Genomic DNA, 21504 nt, shown 5'->3' with positions numbered 1-21504 from the left:
TAATGAAAACAGAAAGAGTGAAGACAGCATGGCGAGGAGGTGGTAGGTACTCACGAATGGTTAAATCCATCACTTGGGAGGCCAAGCAGAAGACAGGATGCTCATACATTTCTCTCTTTTTCCCTATAAAAGAGGATTTGGGCATGCAAGAGGCTTAGGTCAGAGGTCAAGAGGTTATAGGTCATAGGTTAGAGGAAAATGTTACATTAGCTCAAAGGAAAATAGCCACAGAATATTTTGGGATAAACACAGGATAAAAGAAAAGGGAGTTTCAAAATTGGAGATCTACTGGATTAACCATTCAGCATGCCGTGAGTCACGAGAGAGATTGTGACCATGATTTTACACATCTCTTTAGAATTATTTGCAAGAATACAATGACCGAAAACATCATGAATAAGGGGAAACAGAATTTCATTGATTGAAGGCTCCAAGATACTAAGGATTTCAGACTTTAGTATCTAAGGCTCTTGAGGTATTTCTTCATAAACATAGTCTCCAGCAATATTACTACAACTTCTTTCCAACATTCTCAGGGAACTAAGCTGTTAGTGGTCACAGAGAATCTCAAATGTCAAAATGCAAGATTTCTTTGCCGGGGGTAGGATCAGAACCTTGTAAAAGAAAGTTGTCTGGTAGTAATATATTTAAAGCTGCCATGTCTCAGCCTATGGTGGACTATGTTCATGAAAGAAAACCTGATACATGCAGCCAGAGGATGTTGGGTTGTCTGAATTAACAATCCCAGCATGCTTTGAAATTGGTGTCACAGCCACTTTTGCAGGGTTAACGTCAAAAAGTGGCTGAGCCAATCACGGACAAGGAAGGAGAGAAGCGGAAGAGAGCAGGTAGTGTGGAATGAGGTACTTCTCTGAAAAGAGAGTTGGAAAAAAAAGATTGGTTTCTTCAAAGAATCCCCAGCCCTAAAAGTCACAGTGCAAAAGATAATTAACACAACCAAGAAGAATTGAGGCACAAAAGGAAATTACAGACCAGCTGATCTACTTCAGAAATGAATGCATTTTTACTTACAGATCTTAAAGTTTGTTTTTGGATATATTTATCTGAAAGAAGAGAGCAGATCTTACCAAAAGACTAGTCATAGCTAGACCAAGACCTACACATGAGGCAGCAGACGTGGCAACAGAACGTTTCTTGATCCCATCCCATCCCTGGCCTGGCCTAGAATTACTAGGTACCCGGTTGACTTTAACAAATACAACCAATCATTATGTCCTGGGAAGGTAAATGCTGGAATCACTATTTGCTAATATAGCCCTTTAACGATCTCCTTGTTCCTCTATTTTTGTCACTCATTACCAAGTCAAGAGTTGATAAACATCCTTTTAGTGCCCAATTCTTAAGTGTTTCTCCCTGGATGCATAACAACGAATTCATTACCACTGGTACACAATTTGCATTGTCAGACAGACAAAATTGAGAGAAGGAGGACATGGAATGTACAGAACACTGCGCATTTGACAATGACCTTAACCTAATTCTCTAAGGAAACAAGGACTTTGGCAGGGTAAGTGATGGGGTTTTGGTAGTTGATTAGGTCTCTCTTAATTTTTCTTTTCCCAGTCATGTCCTGAAGGCAGACTATGGGTATTTGCTGGTTTTGTTTGGGTGTTTCACATGAGAGAACATCAGATTCCAGAATGCGGACACATTGAGTTTTGCACACAGAACTTCCACATTTATACACTTACACCACGGTCAAGTTGGGTGTGGTTTTCAAATCACCCTATAGCAGCCAACAGGGTAACAATGAAAAGTGATTAATACCTTTGCAAAGAAACAGGTCCCAAAGAACCATATCTTCTCAAGTAGAGTGGACTCAAAGTGCCTTTGGGCAACTGCTTGGTCATTAGTGACCACTTTCCTAAAACTTGAGAGGGCAGTGATAACCACCATCCTAGGTTTGGAGTAACAAGACTGAATAAGATCTAAAGCAAACCAGGAGCCATCAGAGACAGCCGAATACTAACCTGCCATCAAGTTTGAAAAGCTACCGAGAGACAAGATATGTTCAAGAGACCAGAAAGAGTTAGGCAAAATCTCGATGTTGCTTTATTCAATTCCTGTTTTACTTCCAATGCTATCAACAGTGGACAACAAACTGTTTAGTTTTCCTCTATTTAAAGAAGGTAGCCACCCTACAGAACTCTTTCATAGAAAAACATTAGCCACAGAGCAAAGTCAGGGCCAACACAGCCTCTTGGAAGGACCTTAGTTGTCTGATAACATCCTATATTCAAAATCCTTCTCTACAAAGACCGTTTCCTGAGACCCTGTGCCTTCAGTCATTTATGTGGCCACAGCTGAGGAAGCTATCCCATTTCAAGTGCTTTCAAGTTTCAGCTTAACATACAGAGATGGGCCACTGTTTTCTGGTGCCCGTCAGAAAAGAGACAGACTTCCCTAGGGAGGCATACCAAAATTTAAATTAAAAACTGGGGGCAGAAGGGGGCCTTACCTTCGATTTTGGCATACTCTGACAGCCGAGAATAGTTGACTAAAGCAGCCTGCTCTAGACATTTACGGATGACTGTTTTTACCTCCTCTTGTGGTACTGGGGTAACAATATCTTTCATCAAGACCTATAGGTGGAAAAACTAGGTTCTTAAGATGGTTCAACAAAATGTGTTACTCATTTACGTTTAAAGAATTCAGTTTAAAATTAGTTGTGAATGCCTCTTTGCAACTTAACATAGATTGTGTGCCATTGTTAAAGAGAAAATAAAAAATTCCAGTGCACAGTTAGGATGTCAAGGCCTGTCCATGAATCATGGAAGGGCAAGGAGCGTATCTTCACTATATCCTAACTATTTGAGAGTCTGGAGATAAAATATCTAGAATTTTGGCAATTTCTTCATATTTATTCTGGTATTTGATGAACGGTAAACAAATCCTTTAGAAATGACAATCTAGGCCATTCAACCACAATATTTAATTACCATGATGTTTATGTCTCTGTGTATATATCATTTGTCTTTTACTTTCATTCTTACCCTTTCCAGGAGTGAGAGGGTAGCTTTCAAAGCACCTTCAGGTCGACCAAATGGAAAGCAATACCTAAAAAAGACAGAAAAATGTTCAGGTTGCCTGAATCAATTGCATTTTAGAATGAAATATGCTGTAACTCGATTCCTATGGCAACTCCCTCTCAGGAACAGAAAATGCTTTTTATTTTGTCACGTTGTGTTATGCTAATCTGAATTCACACCATATATGTGTGTATATAATGTATATATGTGTATGTGTGAATAATGACTAAAGAGAGACTCTGCAAATGTCTGCAGCAGAAAAGAATATTTCCAGTGATGACATAAGGCTCTGTTTAGATTTCTGTTGTGAAGGAGAACCATTTGTTAGCTCAAATGTGACCTTATATATAATTATTGAGACCAGACCGGCATTAAACAATATTAGTTGAAACAGGCTAAAATGCAAACACACTTACCTAAATCCCCAGAGGATTAGTATAGGAAATACAGGAGTGTATTTTGAGCAAATTCATGATTCTACTCATTGTCCTTCCTTGATTGTAGTTTTTAATTGTTATTTGATCTTTTGCTATTGGCAATGTATCTAGCATAGAGTGTATGACCAGTAAAGATTTATCCAGGAGGTTTCTGATGGCACAGATGGTAGCTATGTCAGGTACCACTGAGAGTTCTAGTAGCTATTTCAGGCTGTCATAAGCCTTTCAAGACACTCTTCCTCATGGTACAAAAGGAACAGGATGGGCTACTGAAACCCAGACTATCCTATGTATGTATGCCATTTCTTCCACTTGCTGGCGGAGGGGCCTGGGGCAAGTTACTTAACTTCTCTCAACCTCGGTTTACTCCTTGTTTCAATGGGAATTACAATAACTACCTTACAAATTGTCCTGAGAATAAAAAAAAAATGAGTTCATTCTTATCCAGCCTCTAGTTCCCCGTGTAGGGCACAGGAAGCATTTAATAAATAGGAACTAGTTACTATACTATTATAAATGCTCTTACTATTGATGAGCTCCTATTCCAAGATCTCTGGGTTCAGGACCACCAGTGCAGCATTAAAAATATCTAATTGACTCTAAGGGAGAAGTGGGCTGTGTGGTGCAAGGCTCAAGCCCAGACCCGCGAGCTGTCTCGAGAGTGTGGGGAAGTGCATGATCAGTCTGTCAAGGCTGAACCAAGATTCTTTCTTTCCCCACATAGCCCTCTAGTCCTGTTTTCAGGTAACGGAGAAGGTGGGGATGCTCTTCTGGGTACCACTGCCTTCCTTCCCTACGAGAACTGATTCACAGGAGTTTTCACTGTGGGGAGGAAACCTTGAAGAAGCGTCAAATTCAACATTTTAGTAGATTTTTAAAAATAGATTGATGATCAGGGTCAGCTTACACAAAGAGGGCTTTGTTCTTTCAGTGGAAATAAAATAAACTTAAGATTTCAAAGTCTCCTGGATATTGGGGAACACTGTCTTGGTTGGCTTTTTCATTCAGCTATTTCTTTCTTATTTTTTTTTACTGAAGTATATAGTTGGTTTACAATGTTGTGTTAGTTTCGGGTGTATAGCAAACTGATTCAGTTATATATATATATATATTATATATATATTACATATATTCTTTCTCAGATTCTTTTCACTTATAGGTTATTAAAAAATATTGAGTATAGTTCGCTGTGCTATGCAGTAGGTCCTCATTCAGCTATTTCTAATATTTAGCGTGTCTCTGAGAGATTTACAGTTTTAGAAAATCAAGCCCTTAATTCGCCCCTCCCCAGTCTCATCCTCCTAAAAAGCCCTTTAACCCCAGATCCTTACCTAAAATGTGTAATCTGATTTTCCAGCAGAACTCGGAGTCTCTCTTTGATTTCTTCAAAACGTTCCTTTTCTTCAACAGTCACAGTTCCAATTCCATCAGGCCTGAAAGAAGACATGTCATGAGGTGACGGGAACCTCATACACTGACACCATCAAATCAGATCTCTAGCAGGAGGAAACTGTCCATTTTAGAAGAACAACTACAGTGATCGATGTGACTTTAGGAGAAGTCCTGCTTTTCAGTGCCAGCGACTAGAGGGGATGGGGTATTTTGAGGTTATCATTTGGAGACATTTGCAGAACTGTCGCTCATTTATTGTGAAATGGTAAAATGTACAAAGGGGTGGCTTGCAGGTTAAAGCCAACCTCTAGACCTGCTCTGTTTGGCTCACAGCCTTTTGAAATTTTGAACTGCTTGCCAACATTTTTTTACATTAGGAAAGTTTTATGATACAATTCTCTTGCAAATTTGGAACAGCTGGCATTAATTGGAAAGGGGCAACAAACAGCTTCTTCCTTAGCTGGGGCAGCCACTCTCCGGGTCCATATCTCTAATTTACATTACCTGTCTCTCTTGTGGGCACTTATGTTTGGGACTCCTGAACTATGCACACAAACTCCTATGAAAACCAGGAGTCCTGTAAGTGTCTATATTTCCCAGAGGTAAATGCTGTTAAATGACTCACTTTCCAGCTTATAACTACAGATGTTCGGATTAATTTCACCACTCATGTATTAACTAAAGAACAAATTACAAGACATTGTACAAATTACAAGACCTTGATGAAAGAAATTGAAGAAAATTCAAATAAATGGAAGGATATCTTGTGTACATGGATTGGAAGAATTAATATAGTTAACATGTCTGTACTACCCAAAGCCATCTATAAATTCCATGCAATCCCTATCAAAATTCCAGTGGGATTTTTTTCACAGAAATAGAAAAAAAAATCCTAAAATTTGTAAGGAACCACAAAAGCCCCAAATAACCAAAGGAATCCTGAGAAAGAACAAAGTTGGAGGCAGCGCAATTCCTGAATTTGAACTATATTACAAAGCTGTAGTTATCAAAACAGTACGGTACTGGCATAAAAACAAACATATAGACCAATGGAACAGAGTTGAGAGCCCAGAAATAAACCCTTGCATGTATGGTCAACTAATATTTGACAAGGGAGCCAAGAATACTCAATGGGGAAAGGATAGTTTCTTCAATAAGTGGCAATGGGAAAACTGGATATCCACATGCAAAAGAATGAAATTGGATCCTTATCTTAGAACATTCACAAGAAAGAACTCAAAATGGATTAAAGACTTAAATGTAAGACCTGAAGCTGTAAAAATCCTAGAATGAAATATAGAGGGAAAGTTCTTTGACATCGGTCTTGGCAATAATTTTTTTGAATATGACACCAAAGCACAAACAACAGAAGCAAAATAGACAAGACAAAAAAAGTGACACTTTAGCAAATTAAAGAGCTTCTGCGTAGCAAAATGTAAAGACAACCTACAGCTGCCTAACATCTAAAGCTGGATTTCTCACTTAATAGTTTGTGACTTCTTTGAGACTCAGTTTCCTTATCTGTCAAATAGGGATAAAAACAGTCCTTCCTGAGGGCTTCTATAAGGGTTAATTAGCACATGGAACATGATAACACATACAAATCCCCCGGCACATAAGTGCTCAATAAATGTTTGCTATTGTTATTGCTAAAAAAAAAAAAGAGACAACCTATGGAATGAGATAAAATATTTGCAAGTCATCTATTTGATAAGGGGTTAACATTCAAAATATAGAAGGAACTCCTAAAAAATAGAAACCCCCCAAATAATTTGATTAAAAATAGGCAGAGGACATAGACTTTTTCCCAAAGAAGACATACAAATGGCCATTAGGTACATGAAAAGATGCTCAACATCATTAATCATCAAGGAAATACAAATCAAAACCGCAGGGAGATATCACCCCACACCTGTCAGAATGGCTGTTCTCAAAACAAAAAGACAACAAATACGTGCTGGAGAGGCTCTGGAGAAAAGTGAACCCTCCTGCACTGTTGGTGGGAAGGTAAACTGGTGCAGCCACTATGGAGACCAGTACGGAGGTCTCTCAAAAATTAAAAATAAAACTGCCAAATGATCTAGCAATCCCACTTCTGGGTATGTATCTGTATCTGAAAAAAAAGAAATCAGTATCTTTTTTTTTCCTCATTTATTTATTTATTTATTTTTTATACAGCAGGTTCTTACTACCTATTTTATACATATTAGTGTATCTATGCCAATCCCAGTCTCCCACTTCATCCCACCACCATCACCCGCCTCACCCTCCGCTTTCCCCCTTTGGTTGTCTATACGTTTGTTCTCTACATCTGGAAAATCACTATCTTGAAGATATATCTGCACCCCCATGTGAACTGCAGCATTACTTACAATAGCCAAGATAGGGAAACAACCTATGTTGTTTATTGACAATATTATCTATTGACAGATGAACTGAACGGATAAAGGATACATAGTGGAAAATTATTCAGCCACAAAAAAGAAGGCATTATGCTAAGTGAAATAAATGAGACAGTAAGGTTAACACTGATATGTGTACGATAAACACATAGTACTTACATGTGGTATCTAAAGAAGCTGAACTCATAGAAACAGAGAGGTGAATGGTGGTTGCCAGAGGCTGGGGAGTGGGTGAAATGGGAAGATGTCGGTCAAAGGGTACAAACTTCCAGCTATAAGAGGAATAAGTTCTGGGGATCTAATATACCCTATGGTGACTATAATTAATAGTACTGTATTATTTACTTGAAAGCTGTCAAGAGAGTAGATCTTAAATGTTATACACACACACATACATACACACACACACACAAACACAGAGTAATTATACGAAACTAACCTTATGCAGTAATCATTTTACAATGTATCCGTGTATCAAATCATCCCATTGTACATCTTAAACTTACATATGGTATGTGTTAATATCTCAATAAGGGTGGAAAAAAGAACTAACCACATAGGCTATTTTTCAATCTTAGAGAACTACTGCTCATTTAATAGAAAGAATGACCCTGGCATAAATAAGTGAATTTCAGTTTAATCACAGTATTCTCATGTTTCTGAATCACCAATAGGTTCACACACATTTTCCTTATTTCCTTTGGCCCATTCAAGTTGAAAATACAAAGGAAGGCTGCATATTTATAGCCCAAATTTATCTGTGCCAAATTAGACGAAGGATAATCTGACCCATTCAAAGTCTTCAGCTCCCAGATCTTGTACTGACTTGTTTTGACTACTGGCTGAGCCAGTTTGCAGATTGGTGCGTCACCATGAAACTTCTATTGGAACATTCTTCAGTTTGCAAATGCAAGTCATCTTGAGACCAAACAAATGGTCTTATTTATAGGCCTTCTCAAGGATCCAGCAGAAGTTGGGAAAATCCTGTATACTAGACCAGTCTGACTGCACAAAAGACTTGGCAAAAGACAGCAGTGTACCTCCTGTTAGGGGTTTATTGGTCAGCTTCCCTTCTTTTTAAGTACTAAAAATGCCCTACTTGAAAAAAGAAAAAAACTTCCCCTCACCCACTTTGTAGAAAATACCCCTAAATAGTAAAATGCTATACAGTCCATTTCTTCACACCCTCCTGAGCTTAGAGGCAAAATGGTAAATATCAGGTAGGCTGTTGGAATCCATACGTGTGTCCTTAGTTTCAAGTTTTCAGGAAAAATCTCAAATGTTAATTTACGAAATTTATTTAAAAATTATTTAAACATAAAATGCCCACAAATCTGTAGTTAAATCTCAGGATGAACTCACTGGCCCCACGAAATACCTGTGACAATTTCTGTAGTAACGTCTCATGTGTCTGTTATAATCTACAACTTTCTTTAGCTGTGGCTTTTGAATTTTGTTTATACAAAATTCAGCTTGCTAATGCACTGAACACATGTTTATATAATTGGCGTGTGTACATGCACACAATCGATTTGGGAAAAGTCGAGCCATTTTAAGCATTTTGTTTCTTAGCAGGGAATTAAGCCAGAGAAAAATGTTATTAAATATAAGGTACAATTCAGAGAGGAGTTTATAGATCACAAAAAAAAGCCTGAAAACCATTTAACACAGGCAGCCCAGAGATGTTTGTGGCCATTATTAGGAAATAAACCTCTCTGTGAAGAAAATCATTCCTTCCTTACCCAACAAGTCTTCTAAGGCAATTAGGCAATTAGAAGGCAGCTTTTAGATTCGTGTTTGAGATGAGAAAAACTGAACATTTAGTCTGTGCCTGGCTTTCCTGTAATTCTCACTACAAAGGGTATTATAAACATAACGTCTGATTATGTTTTTTCCCCTTTTGTTCTGATGATTCACATTTATAACTATTAACGGTATCAGATGGCAGCTTCCGTGTCTCCTTGAACTACTCTGTGAACGCCATTAATCTCCCTATTCAAAAAAGGTAAACAACTAAAAATTATTGTCATTTCTTAAATTTGCTTCTTAATCGCCTATGTCAGTGTGAATAGTTTCTTTTTTTTTTTTTTTTTTTTCTTGCGGTACGCGGGCCTCTCACTGTTGTGGCCTCTCCTGTTGCGGAGCACAGGCTCCGGACGCGCAGGCCCAGCGGCCATGGCTCACGGGCCCAGCCGCTTCACGGCATGTGGGATCTTCCCGGACCGGGGCACAAACCCGTGTCCCCTGCATCAGCAGGCGGGCTCTCAACCACTGCGTCACCAGGGAAGCCCGAATAGTTTCATTTTAAATAAATGAAACAAACCAATCTGAGTCTGTAAGACACATAGTATGGAGTTTACCAAAAAAAAAAAAACCAGGTGATAAAACACATCACAATTTCGACATCCAATGCACATTTATTTGTAATTGCCGGAATTGCTCTGAAATTATACTGGTAACAGGGGGTGTTATTTTACAAACTGAGGGAGAGATGTGCAGGAAAAATATAATTTGTCCAAGATCACAGGTTGTCACTCCATCAGTTAAAAAGCAAAAATATCCTTTGTGGGGTGTTTGATTTCTCATAGTTATTATTGAAAATTCTGTCAAACATCGATTTCTCTTCCATTGACCCCTGTAATCTGTCAATGTTAATTGTACAGGTTTTGGTAGATTTCTATGGATCTACTAACTGAAAAATCCTAGTTCAATATACAGGGAGCACTGTTCTCACAGAAGCAATGAAATACTTTCCCTAGAGTAGTGGCCACCTGAGCCTGCCTCAGAGTCACCTGGAAAGCTTGTGACAACTCAGACTGCTGGGGCACCTCACAGTTTCTGATTCAACAGATCTGGGGTGGGACCTGAGAAATGGCATTTGTAACAAGTTCTCTGGTACTGCTGGTTCGGGGAACCTTACTTTGAGAACCTCTGTCTTAGAGCGAAAAAATATTTGGTGGGTGGCTGCATGCATGAAACGGTATTTTTGGAATTGGGAATCCAGGATTCCCAATTTCCCTTGGATTGAGTGAATTTGGAACCAGAGATCTTCTCTAAGAAGTATATGGTCCACTTATGAAGCTAGCAACCCCTTCCCAAAATGGCATTTGCACTGTTTTCTAGGTGCCATTCCAAGCAGTGCTGGCTGCAAAATAAGTAGAAGAACTGTACTGGTGTCTCTCAGAAGCCATGCTTTTGTTTCTCTGTTTTGGAAACATTTGGGGGTGATTCTATAATTGTCATAAAACTGGCTCTGCATCTTGTTCTTTTCTCAATACTTCTAACACTTAAGGAATCACAAAGAATGAGAGAAGAGGAGGGCTGAAGCTGGATTTTTAAACTCCTACCTAGCAAATCCCAGGCTGTCTAGGAGCCTGAATCCTCTGCCCTCTTGTATCCTGACTGATACATTTTCAGCTGGTGGCTTTGCACTTCTTAGGGTCCATTGCCACTTCCGAAGGGCACTCGAATTTCCTTTGGAGGAATGACCTTGGCTGCATTGTGTGTAAACTGAGGAGTCTACTCTTCCTGCAGGCCAGCTCCTGCCTTGGGGGGGTCGCTATACATCTTAGCCGGACTAAGAACTGCACTCAGCCAACTGGACGCTCGTTCCCGGAACCTTTATATCACATAAATGATGTAAGGATAAAAGAAACTGGTGGGGTTTGCTGTCTCAGCAGCTGTGCCCTGCCCAGCTTGTTCTCCCAGGTCGGTAGTTCTTAATCTCTGACTGTATCTTGGAACCAGTAGAGCTTTGAGAGGTCCCACCCTCAAGCTCTGATTCAATGGGTCTGTAGCAGGGCCTACACATGTCAAGTTAAAGCTCCCTAGGTCATTCCAATGTGCAGGTAAGGACTGGACCACTGCTTTGATCCTGTTTCCTACTTTTCTGTTGCTGCCTTGATTCCAGTTTCCCCCTCCCTTTTTTTTTGAGGCTCCTGGCATCATCCCCATAAACTCTCTTTTATTTAGATTATCCAGCATTAGTTTTTGTTACTTATGTGGAACTGATGTAAGTTCGTAAAGCACACATCCTCTGGCTCCCAATTTTAGTAGAAGCATTGATACCTTCGAACCTAGCTTTAGCAACACACACACACACAAGGAAATATGGCCCCTGGTCACTGGTTCCACCTAACTGCACACTGGCTAACCACTCACCTTTTGTATATCATGACCCTGCAGACTTGAGACAATATGCAGGTCAAGTGCAGTCATTTTTGGAGCCCTGTCAAAGACTGGAAGCTCTCCCACCTGCAGGCCATCATCGGAGCCCAAAGTGGGCCTCTCGGGCCACGACAGACTATATTGCATCTGACACAGCAGGCATCTCTGGAATCCACCTTTCAAGTTTTCGGCAAACCATTTTCTCACTGTCCTTCACAAAGTTGACATTTTCGGCAGCACGATAGGAAAGATGTCACGTCGGCTGCTCTTCAAGTTCTTGTCACAGTGGTTAGCACCAGTTCTGTCATCTTCACTCTCCTCACAGCCTCCCATCTTGAGCCATGTCACAGATAATAATACATCTAGAGTTGTGTTTTTCTGGGTTCTTTGGGTTTTTTTTTTGTCAGATTAAAATGACCCTAACCCGACTGCCCACACTTTAGGACTAGTTATGCAAATTCTTCTCCCTTTCCCCAAATGTTTCTGAGCTAGAGCTTGTTAATTAATGTCTATTGTAGGATTAATCCAATATGATTAAGCACAAGGCTTTTAATGTGAAATCCTTTATTTTGATGCTTGAAATTAAGTGTGAACATTTGAGCCAAAGAATTCAAGCTACCTTGTGTTTTGTGAAAGTGAAATGACCTCTTTGGGGGCGTTAAATTGTTGCTACTCACCCAGGTGAGCACGCAGAGTCCTAGCGTTTAATTATCCTGCTACCAGGGTTCTCCACATTATGTTGAAAGCCGGGCCACAAAACCTCCATTGGGAAGGTAAGATATCTTTTCAAGAAGGTCAGGTTACTAAATTAATTCAAAGCATACAATGATTGATGTGTTCTGCTATTGCATCTATTTGGTGATCAAGTGTAGAATCCAGTGTAAAAAGAAATGTGTGAATTCAACAAAAGAGGAAAGAGCGTCTGGTCCACCTCTCTGCATACAGCCAGCTTTAAGCTCCAATCACTATCAACAAAGGGTAAAACTCCAGTTGAAGTGGGAATATACTTTCTCTCCAAATGCAAATGTCCACATATGCCGGTGCAGGCACCGTAAACATGATATATTCTCTCTCTCCAAATGGATGCATGCCTACAGACCGCATTACAGATCCATGAAAATGTCCGTAAACAAGCATGATAACTGAATCCTACGTGCTACAAAAATGTTCCAGCCCAGAAACACGAGAGCTGAAAGGGTCAGAGTGGAACAGAATATTTCAGTAGCCGTTCCTTGTAACGGTCCCTAAATAGAACATTCAGACCAAACACACTTTAACTTCTCTTTTTTAAAAAAAACTGACTTCTTCTAGCAATTCTTAATCCTTACAACTTCCAGAATGATACTTTTGAATTTGATCCTAGTGTGGAATATTTTCCTTTGTCTCTTTCAAATGGTTAATAACTACACATTCAAGACCGCACCAAAGCATCATCATCTCAAAAGGAGACATCCCCACTCACTCCTCTGGATGGTAGGTGTAAGGCCAACTGGCCCGAGGCAGGAGAACACAATCAGATTCACAGGTTGCATCAGACCGAAACTCTCCGGACCACCCAGTTCCAGAAACTGACCTGGAGACATTCCGGACCACCCAGTTCCAGGAACTGACCTGGGGACTTTGCACCCAGCCCAGGCTTCCCGCCTTTCTAGGGGCGGGACTAACGGTTCCCCAGGATACCCGAAAAGACCACCAAATAAGGAATACCCTGCGCCCTCCCAGATTCACCACACCCCTTTACCTTCTTCCCCTTATAAAATCTTGCCCAACCCTCGCCCGGGTGCGACTTCTCTGGCCCCCTTCTCTCGGACCAGTGAACCTCACCCGGGAGCACTCCCTAATGAAGCTCACTTGAAGCTTTCCTCTGTTTCGCGGTGCCGTTTGTTAAGATCCGACCTTACAGTATGTATAATCTCTAAGTTAATTATAAATTGTAATTAGGAGTCTCACGTCCTGTAGTCACCGCTTCATTATGAAAGCCCAGCCTTACCCTTTCTTCCTCCTCTCCCTCCAGCCCATGCCCTTTTCTAATTATGCCCTGATGCCCTGGGGCTTAGACACGCTGCTAAAACAAATATATCAAGTGTTTGTATCACAAAGAGTAAGATAGGGAACAACAACAAGCAGTTTCTACATTACAAATGCACATTGAAGCTTTTGAGGTTGGCTTTAGTCAGTTTGAAAAAGAGGCCAGCAGAGGGCAAAAATACACAGGTCAAGACTTTTCTGACTTGTTTACTGCTTTTCTAAATATGTAGCTATAACCCAACAATAACAGAAGGTGTCTTCATTCTCTCATAAGGATGGGAGTGATGGAGAAGTCCCTCCCTCTGAACAATCTCACAGAATGTGGATGTTATTGGCACAAGGACATTAGTTAAAGTGGTTCAGGCTCTGCCCACGTTCTGAATGAAGCAAGAACCCAACAGATGATTAGAGAAATGGTATAAAATGTATGCATCGCAGGAAAGTACATATTTCTTTCCCCAGAGAAGGACCAATTTCCAAAATTTGTATTACATAGATTTTCCTTTTTGAGGACTAAGCAAAGAGGTGGATTTCTTTATTTCTAGACAAACACAGACAATTAGGTTTTTAAGTCCACCCTGAACACCCAATGACCTTATGTACAGATTTCTGAGTGGTCAGAGCAGTGATATGTGTGGCTTTTGGGTATCACACCTACCCTACCTATATAGAGTGTGACATCTGAAAATATGTTTTTGCACCAATGAATCTAATAAACACAGCATGAGGACACACTGGTGGAATTTTAGAAGGAAAATGCACATTATTTGGATGGTTTGTCATGGGCCAGAGAGACTGCACCAATGAGACAGATGATGCAGCACATTTTATAAGATTTTGTGTCTGAGCTGGAAAATATGCTATTGTCATGGGACAGATTTCCTCTAGGAGGAGAGTCACATGGGTTAAAAGTTAGAATATAAGCTCTAGAGAAAAGTTTTTCTTGGGATGCAGATTTTTACTTGAAATGTGTTTGGACTTTTTTCCCCCTCCTTCTTAGAAGTCCTTCTGCTTAGGTGAAGCTGGTTCTTTAGGATTTAGAGAGCATGACGCAGACATCTGTAATTACGGCCAGCACTACCTGCTCAGAGCCAGGAGAGGAGGCCAACCAGCCATGTGCTCCTGTCCATAAGTGCAATAATGCCTGTGTCAGTGTGTAACATGAGACCAAGAATGCGAATGTCACTGTCATCCCCCAACCATGCCTGCCTGCTACCAGACTGCTGTATTCACAGGATGGTAAAAGGGAACTACCCTGCTATAGTCTTTTCTCTCTCTTTTGGGGAGGGAGAGTTAAAAACACCAGACATAATGTCATGATGGGTGTATGTGTGTGTAACATGGAGAGAGAGAAAGGGAGGAAGGGAAGGAGGGAAGCAGAAATTGGAGAAGAAGGAAAAATATACATACGCAAAATGACTCATTTACTTCCAGCTAGGCATTCCCCAAAAAGAAATAAAGGAAACCATTATGTGACATGGATTGGGAGTGAGGGACCCACATTGGAGGCAAGGACATGGTCAGTAAAGCTGTGGTCCAGGGGAGAGAAGACAGAGACCTGAACTCTGGCGGTGGCATCCAAGAGAAGGAGAAGTGGATGGACTTGAGAGATATTTAAGGGCATTGACAGGGCACGGTAACTGAATCCTTGTGACGTGCTGAGGAAGGAAACATCAAGCATGGCTCCCAAGGTTTTGTCTTGGGCAACTGGGTGGATGGAACCACTTACTGACTTAGGGAAGCTGATGGAGTAACAGAGGAGAAAAGTGAGCTCCATCTGAGCGTTCAGTTACTCAGATCTAAGCCACAGGGATCACATGGTCTTTGCACACAAGTGGCACCTTGGCTCCAAATACATCTCCCAAAAGAATCCTTGGATGCATTTTCAGAGATTTTTAGGACTCATGCCCTCTTACATCTGCTTACAGACTCATTAATCTACGCAGCTTACTTTGGACTGGGGCGTTGGCATTATGGATTTGTTAATTGCTGATACAATGTACTTTCTCTGCAGGCCATATGTGAAGAACAGCACTGGCATTCAAGAAATGTTAAATAATAATGTAAATGAGAAAAATTTCCAATCCCAATAATAAAGGGATCCAAGGAACATTGACGCAACTTGCAATCATCGGAGCTGTTTGACTGCCTTGTCATTGTGGGACAGTGACCAAAGTGATGTTAATCTAAATGTCATCTAGAAAGAATACTAAAATATTATGGTGAAAATTAAGTACTGCAACCTTAGGAGCTGATTTAAAAATTAGAAGATATAGCGATTTACATCTGTGGATCTGATGATCGCCAAGTGCAACCAGCTGAACATACCCACATTTTCCTTTTCTTTCCCTCTCTCTTTGAGAAAATGGGTTCCGTTTTAAAGAGCTAGTGCAAACGAATGTTCCCTCCATCAGTGGTTCTTAAATGTTGCTACATATAAGATTTTAAAACCATGATGCTTAGGCCATATCCCAGACTAACTAAATCAGAACCTCTGCGGGCGGGGCTAAGGCATCAACATTTCTTAGGCTCTTTAAGTGATTCCAACGTGCAGCCAAGTTAGACTACCAAGGCCTTGCGTAAGCAGGATCTGCAGACCAAATGCCTTGGAAATACGTGGGGAGGAACTGATTACAAGGGCAGATGCTTGACTCCATCTAAGACTTGCTGAATGAAATTATTTGAGGATGGGTCCTCATACTCTCCACTTTAACAAACGCCCCCTGTGATTTATATGCACACTACAGTGTGACACCCCCTGCACAAGCTGAAAATCAGTGTCATGCCTTTAGACACAGAATACGTCTGTGTAAAAGAACCCAAAATCCGAGTAAAAAGGAGGAATTTCATCCCATCACCTGGAAGTTGGACGTTTTGGGTTTTGTTTGCAGGGGGCTGCCCTGTGCATTGTAGGGTATTTAGAAGCAAACCAGGCCTCTACCCATAGATGACAACAGCACTGCCCTGCCCCAGTGTGACAATCAAAAATGTCTCCAGGCATTGCCAAGTGTCCCCAGGGGAAGAGATCACCCCTAGTCAAGAACCACTCTGCTAAAAGATTCCAAACATGTGATGGTTCCATATCTTCCACTGCTTGGAATTATGAACAGCAAACACCTTCCCGATTGACCAGATATGTCTACTTTGGATTAGATACTTTAGATTCAAGTAGGTCTAGTGTTTCACAGAGACAGGGCACGGGTTTTCAAAGAAGGTGGGATAAACTCAGTCACCAGCACCTGAGCCATCACTAATGATGTCCAGTTGCAGTAGGGCCGGGCTCTGCCTTCACCTGGGGGGGGGGGGGGGCTGCTGAGTTATGAATATGTAAAAAATGGAAAATTAGGTAAAAAGCTACTTTTTATCTAATCTAAAGTTGGTTGTGAGAGGCCAGTAGGAATGAACTCTATTGTTCAGTTAAATTCAGTTCAAGGGCAATTTGTTTCCATGAGTCATGAGTTCCTTCTTATTGTGGGTCAAAGAATAGATAACCTCTCCACGCACAAACAGTGTTCATCCTGCTGAAAGAGGTAGGCAAATGGGTTTTTCCCCCCAGTACCAAAAGGCTGTTAATTGCTGTTCAAAGGAGACCCTCCTTTTAGGTGGTCTAAAGCTCCAGATACACTCTGACTTCTTCCACAAGGTCAAAACCACCAGGTGGGCCAAACTGATTTTGGACACCTTTAGGACAAAAATGGAAAAGTCTTTCACTAATTCAGATGGCTGCTAGGGGATCTCACCTGGAAATGCTGAAATCATATCGAATGGCTGAATTTGCATCTCACGCTATACACAAATGCTACTGCTGGGCAGGTAGTAAGGCAGAGAGGTTACAAATCCAAGCTCCAAAGTCAGAACAGCCATGTTTGAATTAGGCCCACACAGGTATTTGCTATGAAGCAAGTGACTGAATATATCTGAGCCTCAAACTCCTCATCTGTTAGGTGAGGATAATAATAATACAGATCTCACAGTGATGCAATAAGCATAAAATGAGATAGCATATGTAAATAGCACTCCACACAGTGCTTGGCATATAGCAAACACTTATTAAACGGTGGCAATTATCCTTATTTTATTTCAATGTTACTTACGAAATCTAACAATGGACTATTTTACTTGTTATTATAACCCACAGAAGATAATTTCAGAGGTTGATGGGATATTACAGATGCTCTATGTGCTCATTTTGCAGATGAGAAAACTGAGGTATAGAAGTGAGATATGATAATCCTAGATTTATGCAGAACAGGTTCTAATACTCAGATCTTTAGAATCTATGTGCAGTGCTGATGTAGTACAAAGAGGAAGAGCTTTGGACTCAGAATATCTGGGATTGCCACCTCAATTTACAAAATTCAGTTTCATCATCTGCAAAATGGGTGTCAAAGTAGCTAACCTGAAAACGTTATAGCAAATGAGATGGAATGTATGAAAGCACTTTGTAAACTGTAGAATTCCACACAACTGATATTTAATATTACGATTTCTTCTTCCTTTAAAAATGCAATGCAAACATAGACCCTCACAAGCCTCAACGTGCCACTCACAATCCTTTTTGGTAGTTTTTCACGGCACAGGGAATAGGTCAGGCTCCAACAAGGGTGCCCATTTACTCTCTGCTCTGCTTCAGTGCTGATCACGCCAAAAGCAGCACCTTGGACAGCAGCCAGAGAGGCTTCCTTCAGGCGCCTACAACGCTCTATGCACTCTTTTACTGGCTGCAAGGTACTTCTACCTTGCGGTCTGACCCTCACAGGGAAACACAGAACTCCACTCCACCTTCATCCTTGTATACCGCGAGTTCAGAAGATGGGTGTCCACATGGGCTCGGGGCATTCTTTGACCTTCACTATTGGACCTGCATACATTGATTGATAGCCTGCTACATTCTCCAGGAAGTGAAAATTGGCATTTTCATTTGGTCTGCCTACAAGTGAACTGTATATATTTTAGGACTTAGAAATAGCTAAGTGAATAAATTCATGCTGAAACATGAATACCTCCTTGTGAACTTTGTGTAGTTTGGCAATGCCAGGGTCAGAATATCCATTTCAGAACCTCAACAACAAAACTTTAAAATGTCAATGTTAATTTGGGGCGAGATAGGGAAGGTGAAGAAGGACACAGGATAACACTGGAGATAACTGTAATAATCTATTTTAAAAGGGAATAAAAGCCCCAAATTTGCCATTTTACCAATTCACAAAGAGAGCATACCTAAAGGACACAGGAAACAAGACAGGATCAGTATAAATTTTAGAACTTAAAAGTGCTTTCAAAGTGACCTCATCATAGAAACGATTCTAGTAAGAGTCATTAATTTCGTGACAGACGTTACTTTGTGCCTTTATTATAAACCATTATTTGAAGATGGATTTCTTTCATGAGATAAACGTAGAACTGAGAGGGTTTGCTAAAAATGATGGACCTGCTATAAATGTATAAACCCATCTTATGCCAACCCATTTTATTTGCTTCTTAACCATAGTTTCAAAATTATTAAACATGGGTTGCTTATTATGAATGACTTGGTAAGGTACCAGGCCCCTACCTAGATGCCACTAAAATAGCAATCTGACTCATGATTCTGTTTACATACTGCTCAGTTAGTTGTTTTGTTTTCAATGCAAACATGTTTTAAGTGTCCCTAAACACCTGACTCAAATTCATTCCTAATACACGGTATTTTTGTCCATTGCTAGGATTTTTTTAAAAAGTGCACGTTTGAACAGAGACTTCAGGAATACACAAAGCTTGGGGTTTGCTAAGGTGGAGGTTGCGGCATAGATGGGGGGGTAGAGAAGGTCACAGACATCGCAAAACACAAGCCAATACACACATAACTTCTTACCTTTTGGGCTCTGGATTTGCCTGGGTTTTGGGATTTTTTCTTTTTTTGGATTCCTTTCTGGTATCTTTTTTAGCCTCTGGTTCAGATGGGGAGGGAGTTTTGCTCCCTTCAGGGTCTGTATTTGGTGTCAGCCCACTAAGGTACGCATGCATTTGTTGACTTTGGAGAAGGGGTGGTCGCATGGGGCATGCAGAGAGTGTGGCCAGCCATGGGAGAATCAAGACCACACATACATGCACAAACAAAAGAAAGAAAAAGAAGGATGCATCAAAGAGCAAGAGCAAATGCATTCAAACTAAAATAATAAGCAAAAAAAAAAAAGATGCAAACTTGCATAAGGAAAATCAGAACTGAAAATAAGAAATCCAAAACTGTTTCCATGACAAGATGTATAAACCTAACTGTGAATCAAGTGGCAGTCTTACAATATGAAATCCAGACAATGTGTATCATAATTCATGATGATGTTTACCAGGGAGTTTACAAAAACACTTCATTATTTTATAACACTTCCTTATTCAGTAACATATGTAGAATACAGTGTGACAACCCAGAGAATATAATGCAACTTCTCTCTCTCTCTCTAAAGAATTCAGTCCAAGAGGCTGTAACAGATAGTCATCAAAGTGTATATTTATAAAAAGCTGAATTATGCAGAGACAGTCCCCAGGTATCAGAGTTTTCATGAATATCTTTTATGCAAATGAAAGGTCACGTGCTGGGCTAGCAAACCTTATAAAAATGGGAGGTGACGAAAATCTTGTTGCCTGTTAAATATTCAAACCTACAATGCTATTGTTATCCAGCTCTGAATGTTGAAGTTGCATCTCATAAAATCTACCAGTGCTAGACAGAGGAAAAGCACAGAACTAACCCCACAGACACTTCAGAGTTGTAGAGCGTGCAAAGATGAAGATGACTGATACAGTTCTGATTTAAAAGAAAACGCAGTCAACTCTGCATGCCCCCACATATGAATTTCCGCAGAGCAGCAACTTGTTCATCACAGGCTGGGTTTCTGAAGATACCTAGTTTTCCTTGGGTGTGCCTTCCCTGGCTATTGGTTGAGGTGCCTTCCCTGGCTATTGGTTGAGGTGTCCGGGGTAATGTAGGGCTTGCCTTTATAGTAATGTGAGGCTGCATACACTGGGATAGTAAACTGGCTGTGGCAGTGTGGAAACTTATTCCATGTCTTCACAGCCAAATGGTAATGTTCTTAAATTATTTGCTGCCTTGCGTTATTCAGAACACGGAACTTTTCCTCCAGGAGCTGGGCAATGTCTAAAGAAAGAAAGTACTTAGTATGGAGTTGGAACTGATGTTCTGGCCTTGTCTATAAAACCTATAAACTGAGGGGGTTGGTTACACTGTGATCTCTGAAGCTCTTCCCAGCTCTGCGGTTAAACTCTAAGTGTCATGATTATCTGTGCCTTCCAGCTTCACCTAGCTTGTTTCAGCTCTTGCTTTGCCTATGCAGAGCATTTGTTTATGCTGCTCCTTTTGCCTGGAACCACTCAACTCCTACTTCAGCACTCAGCCCAAGCAGCGATTCCTCGAGGAGGTTCTTCCTGCCATCCTGCCACCCCATCTGAGTTGTGTTCCTTTATTAACTGCTACCATGGAGTTTTATTCCTTCTTCTCAGAGGACCAATCTCTATATAACTCTGCCCCCATTTGGTGTCTGGTTTCTGCTCACCGTGCACGCTGAAGGCATAGCAGAGTACCTGACCCTCAACAAGTAATCATTAAATATTTATGGAATGAATGATAGCAACAACAAAGGCAAATACTCATTTAGCCCTTGCCATGTCCCAGGCATTGTGCTGAACCCTTTATATCCACTTGCATCCTCTTGACAACCCCATGAGGACACTATCATCCCTGTTTTACAGATGAGAAAACAGTGGCAGAGCGGGTTTAATTACCATCCAGGGTCATGGAGAGCAAACGGAGCAGTCATGACTTGAGCCTAGACTGTTCTAATTTCAGAGACCACTCTAGATGTCCTGTTTGCCATTTCTGTTAAGTCTCTTGAAAGGAGAAGAAATTCAGACCTGTGTGTTTTTTGTGTTTGTGTGGCTGGTGTGTGCGTGCGTGTGTGTGTGTGTGCGCACGCACGCCCACTGGTCTGTACTACTGAGGGAATGGGGATGGATAGAGTTAGAGATGACCCT

General features: G+C 40.7%; 1 protein-coding gene across 18 annotated transcripts in view; it reads right to left on the bottom strand.

The window, feature by feature from the left end:
• CADPS (calcium dependent secretion activator) overlaps window positions 1-21504 on the bottom strand; it is a gene marked incomplete at both ends in the record, with an annotated part of 478623 nt that overhangs the window by 121190 nt on the left and 335929 nt on the right. For 7 of the 18 annotated variants that reach the window (XM_082848962.1, XM_082848961.1, XM_082848960.1 and 4 more), the window contains 3 exons: window positions 2480-2603; window positions 3015-3078; window positions 4819-4920. In XM_082848962.1, the coding sequence (XP_082705088.1) occupies window positions 2480-2603; window positions 3015-3078; window positions 4819-4920 (290 nt within the window). Of the gene's footprint in view, window positions 1-54; window positions 124-2479; window positions 2604-3014; window positions 3079-4818; window positions 4921-19330; window positions 19490-21504 lie in introns of all 18 variants that reach the window. The other 11 variants (XM_082848968.1, XM_082848970.1, XM_082848969.1 and 8 more) reach the window with 3 other exon arrangements.

Source organism: Leucopleurus acutus, assembly GCF_964270905.1.
Source record: "Leucopleurus acutus genome assembly, chromosome: 10".
Taxonomy (NCBI): Eukaryota; Metazoa; Chordata; class Mammalia; order Artiodactyla; family Delphinidae; genus Leucopleurus; species Leucopleurus acutus.
This window is presented reverse-complemented; position numbering and strand designations above follow the sequence as displayed.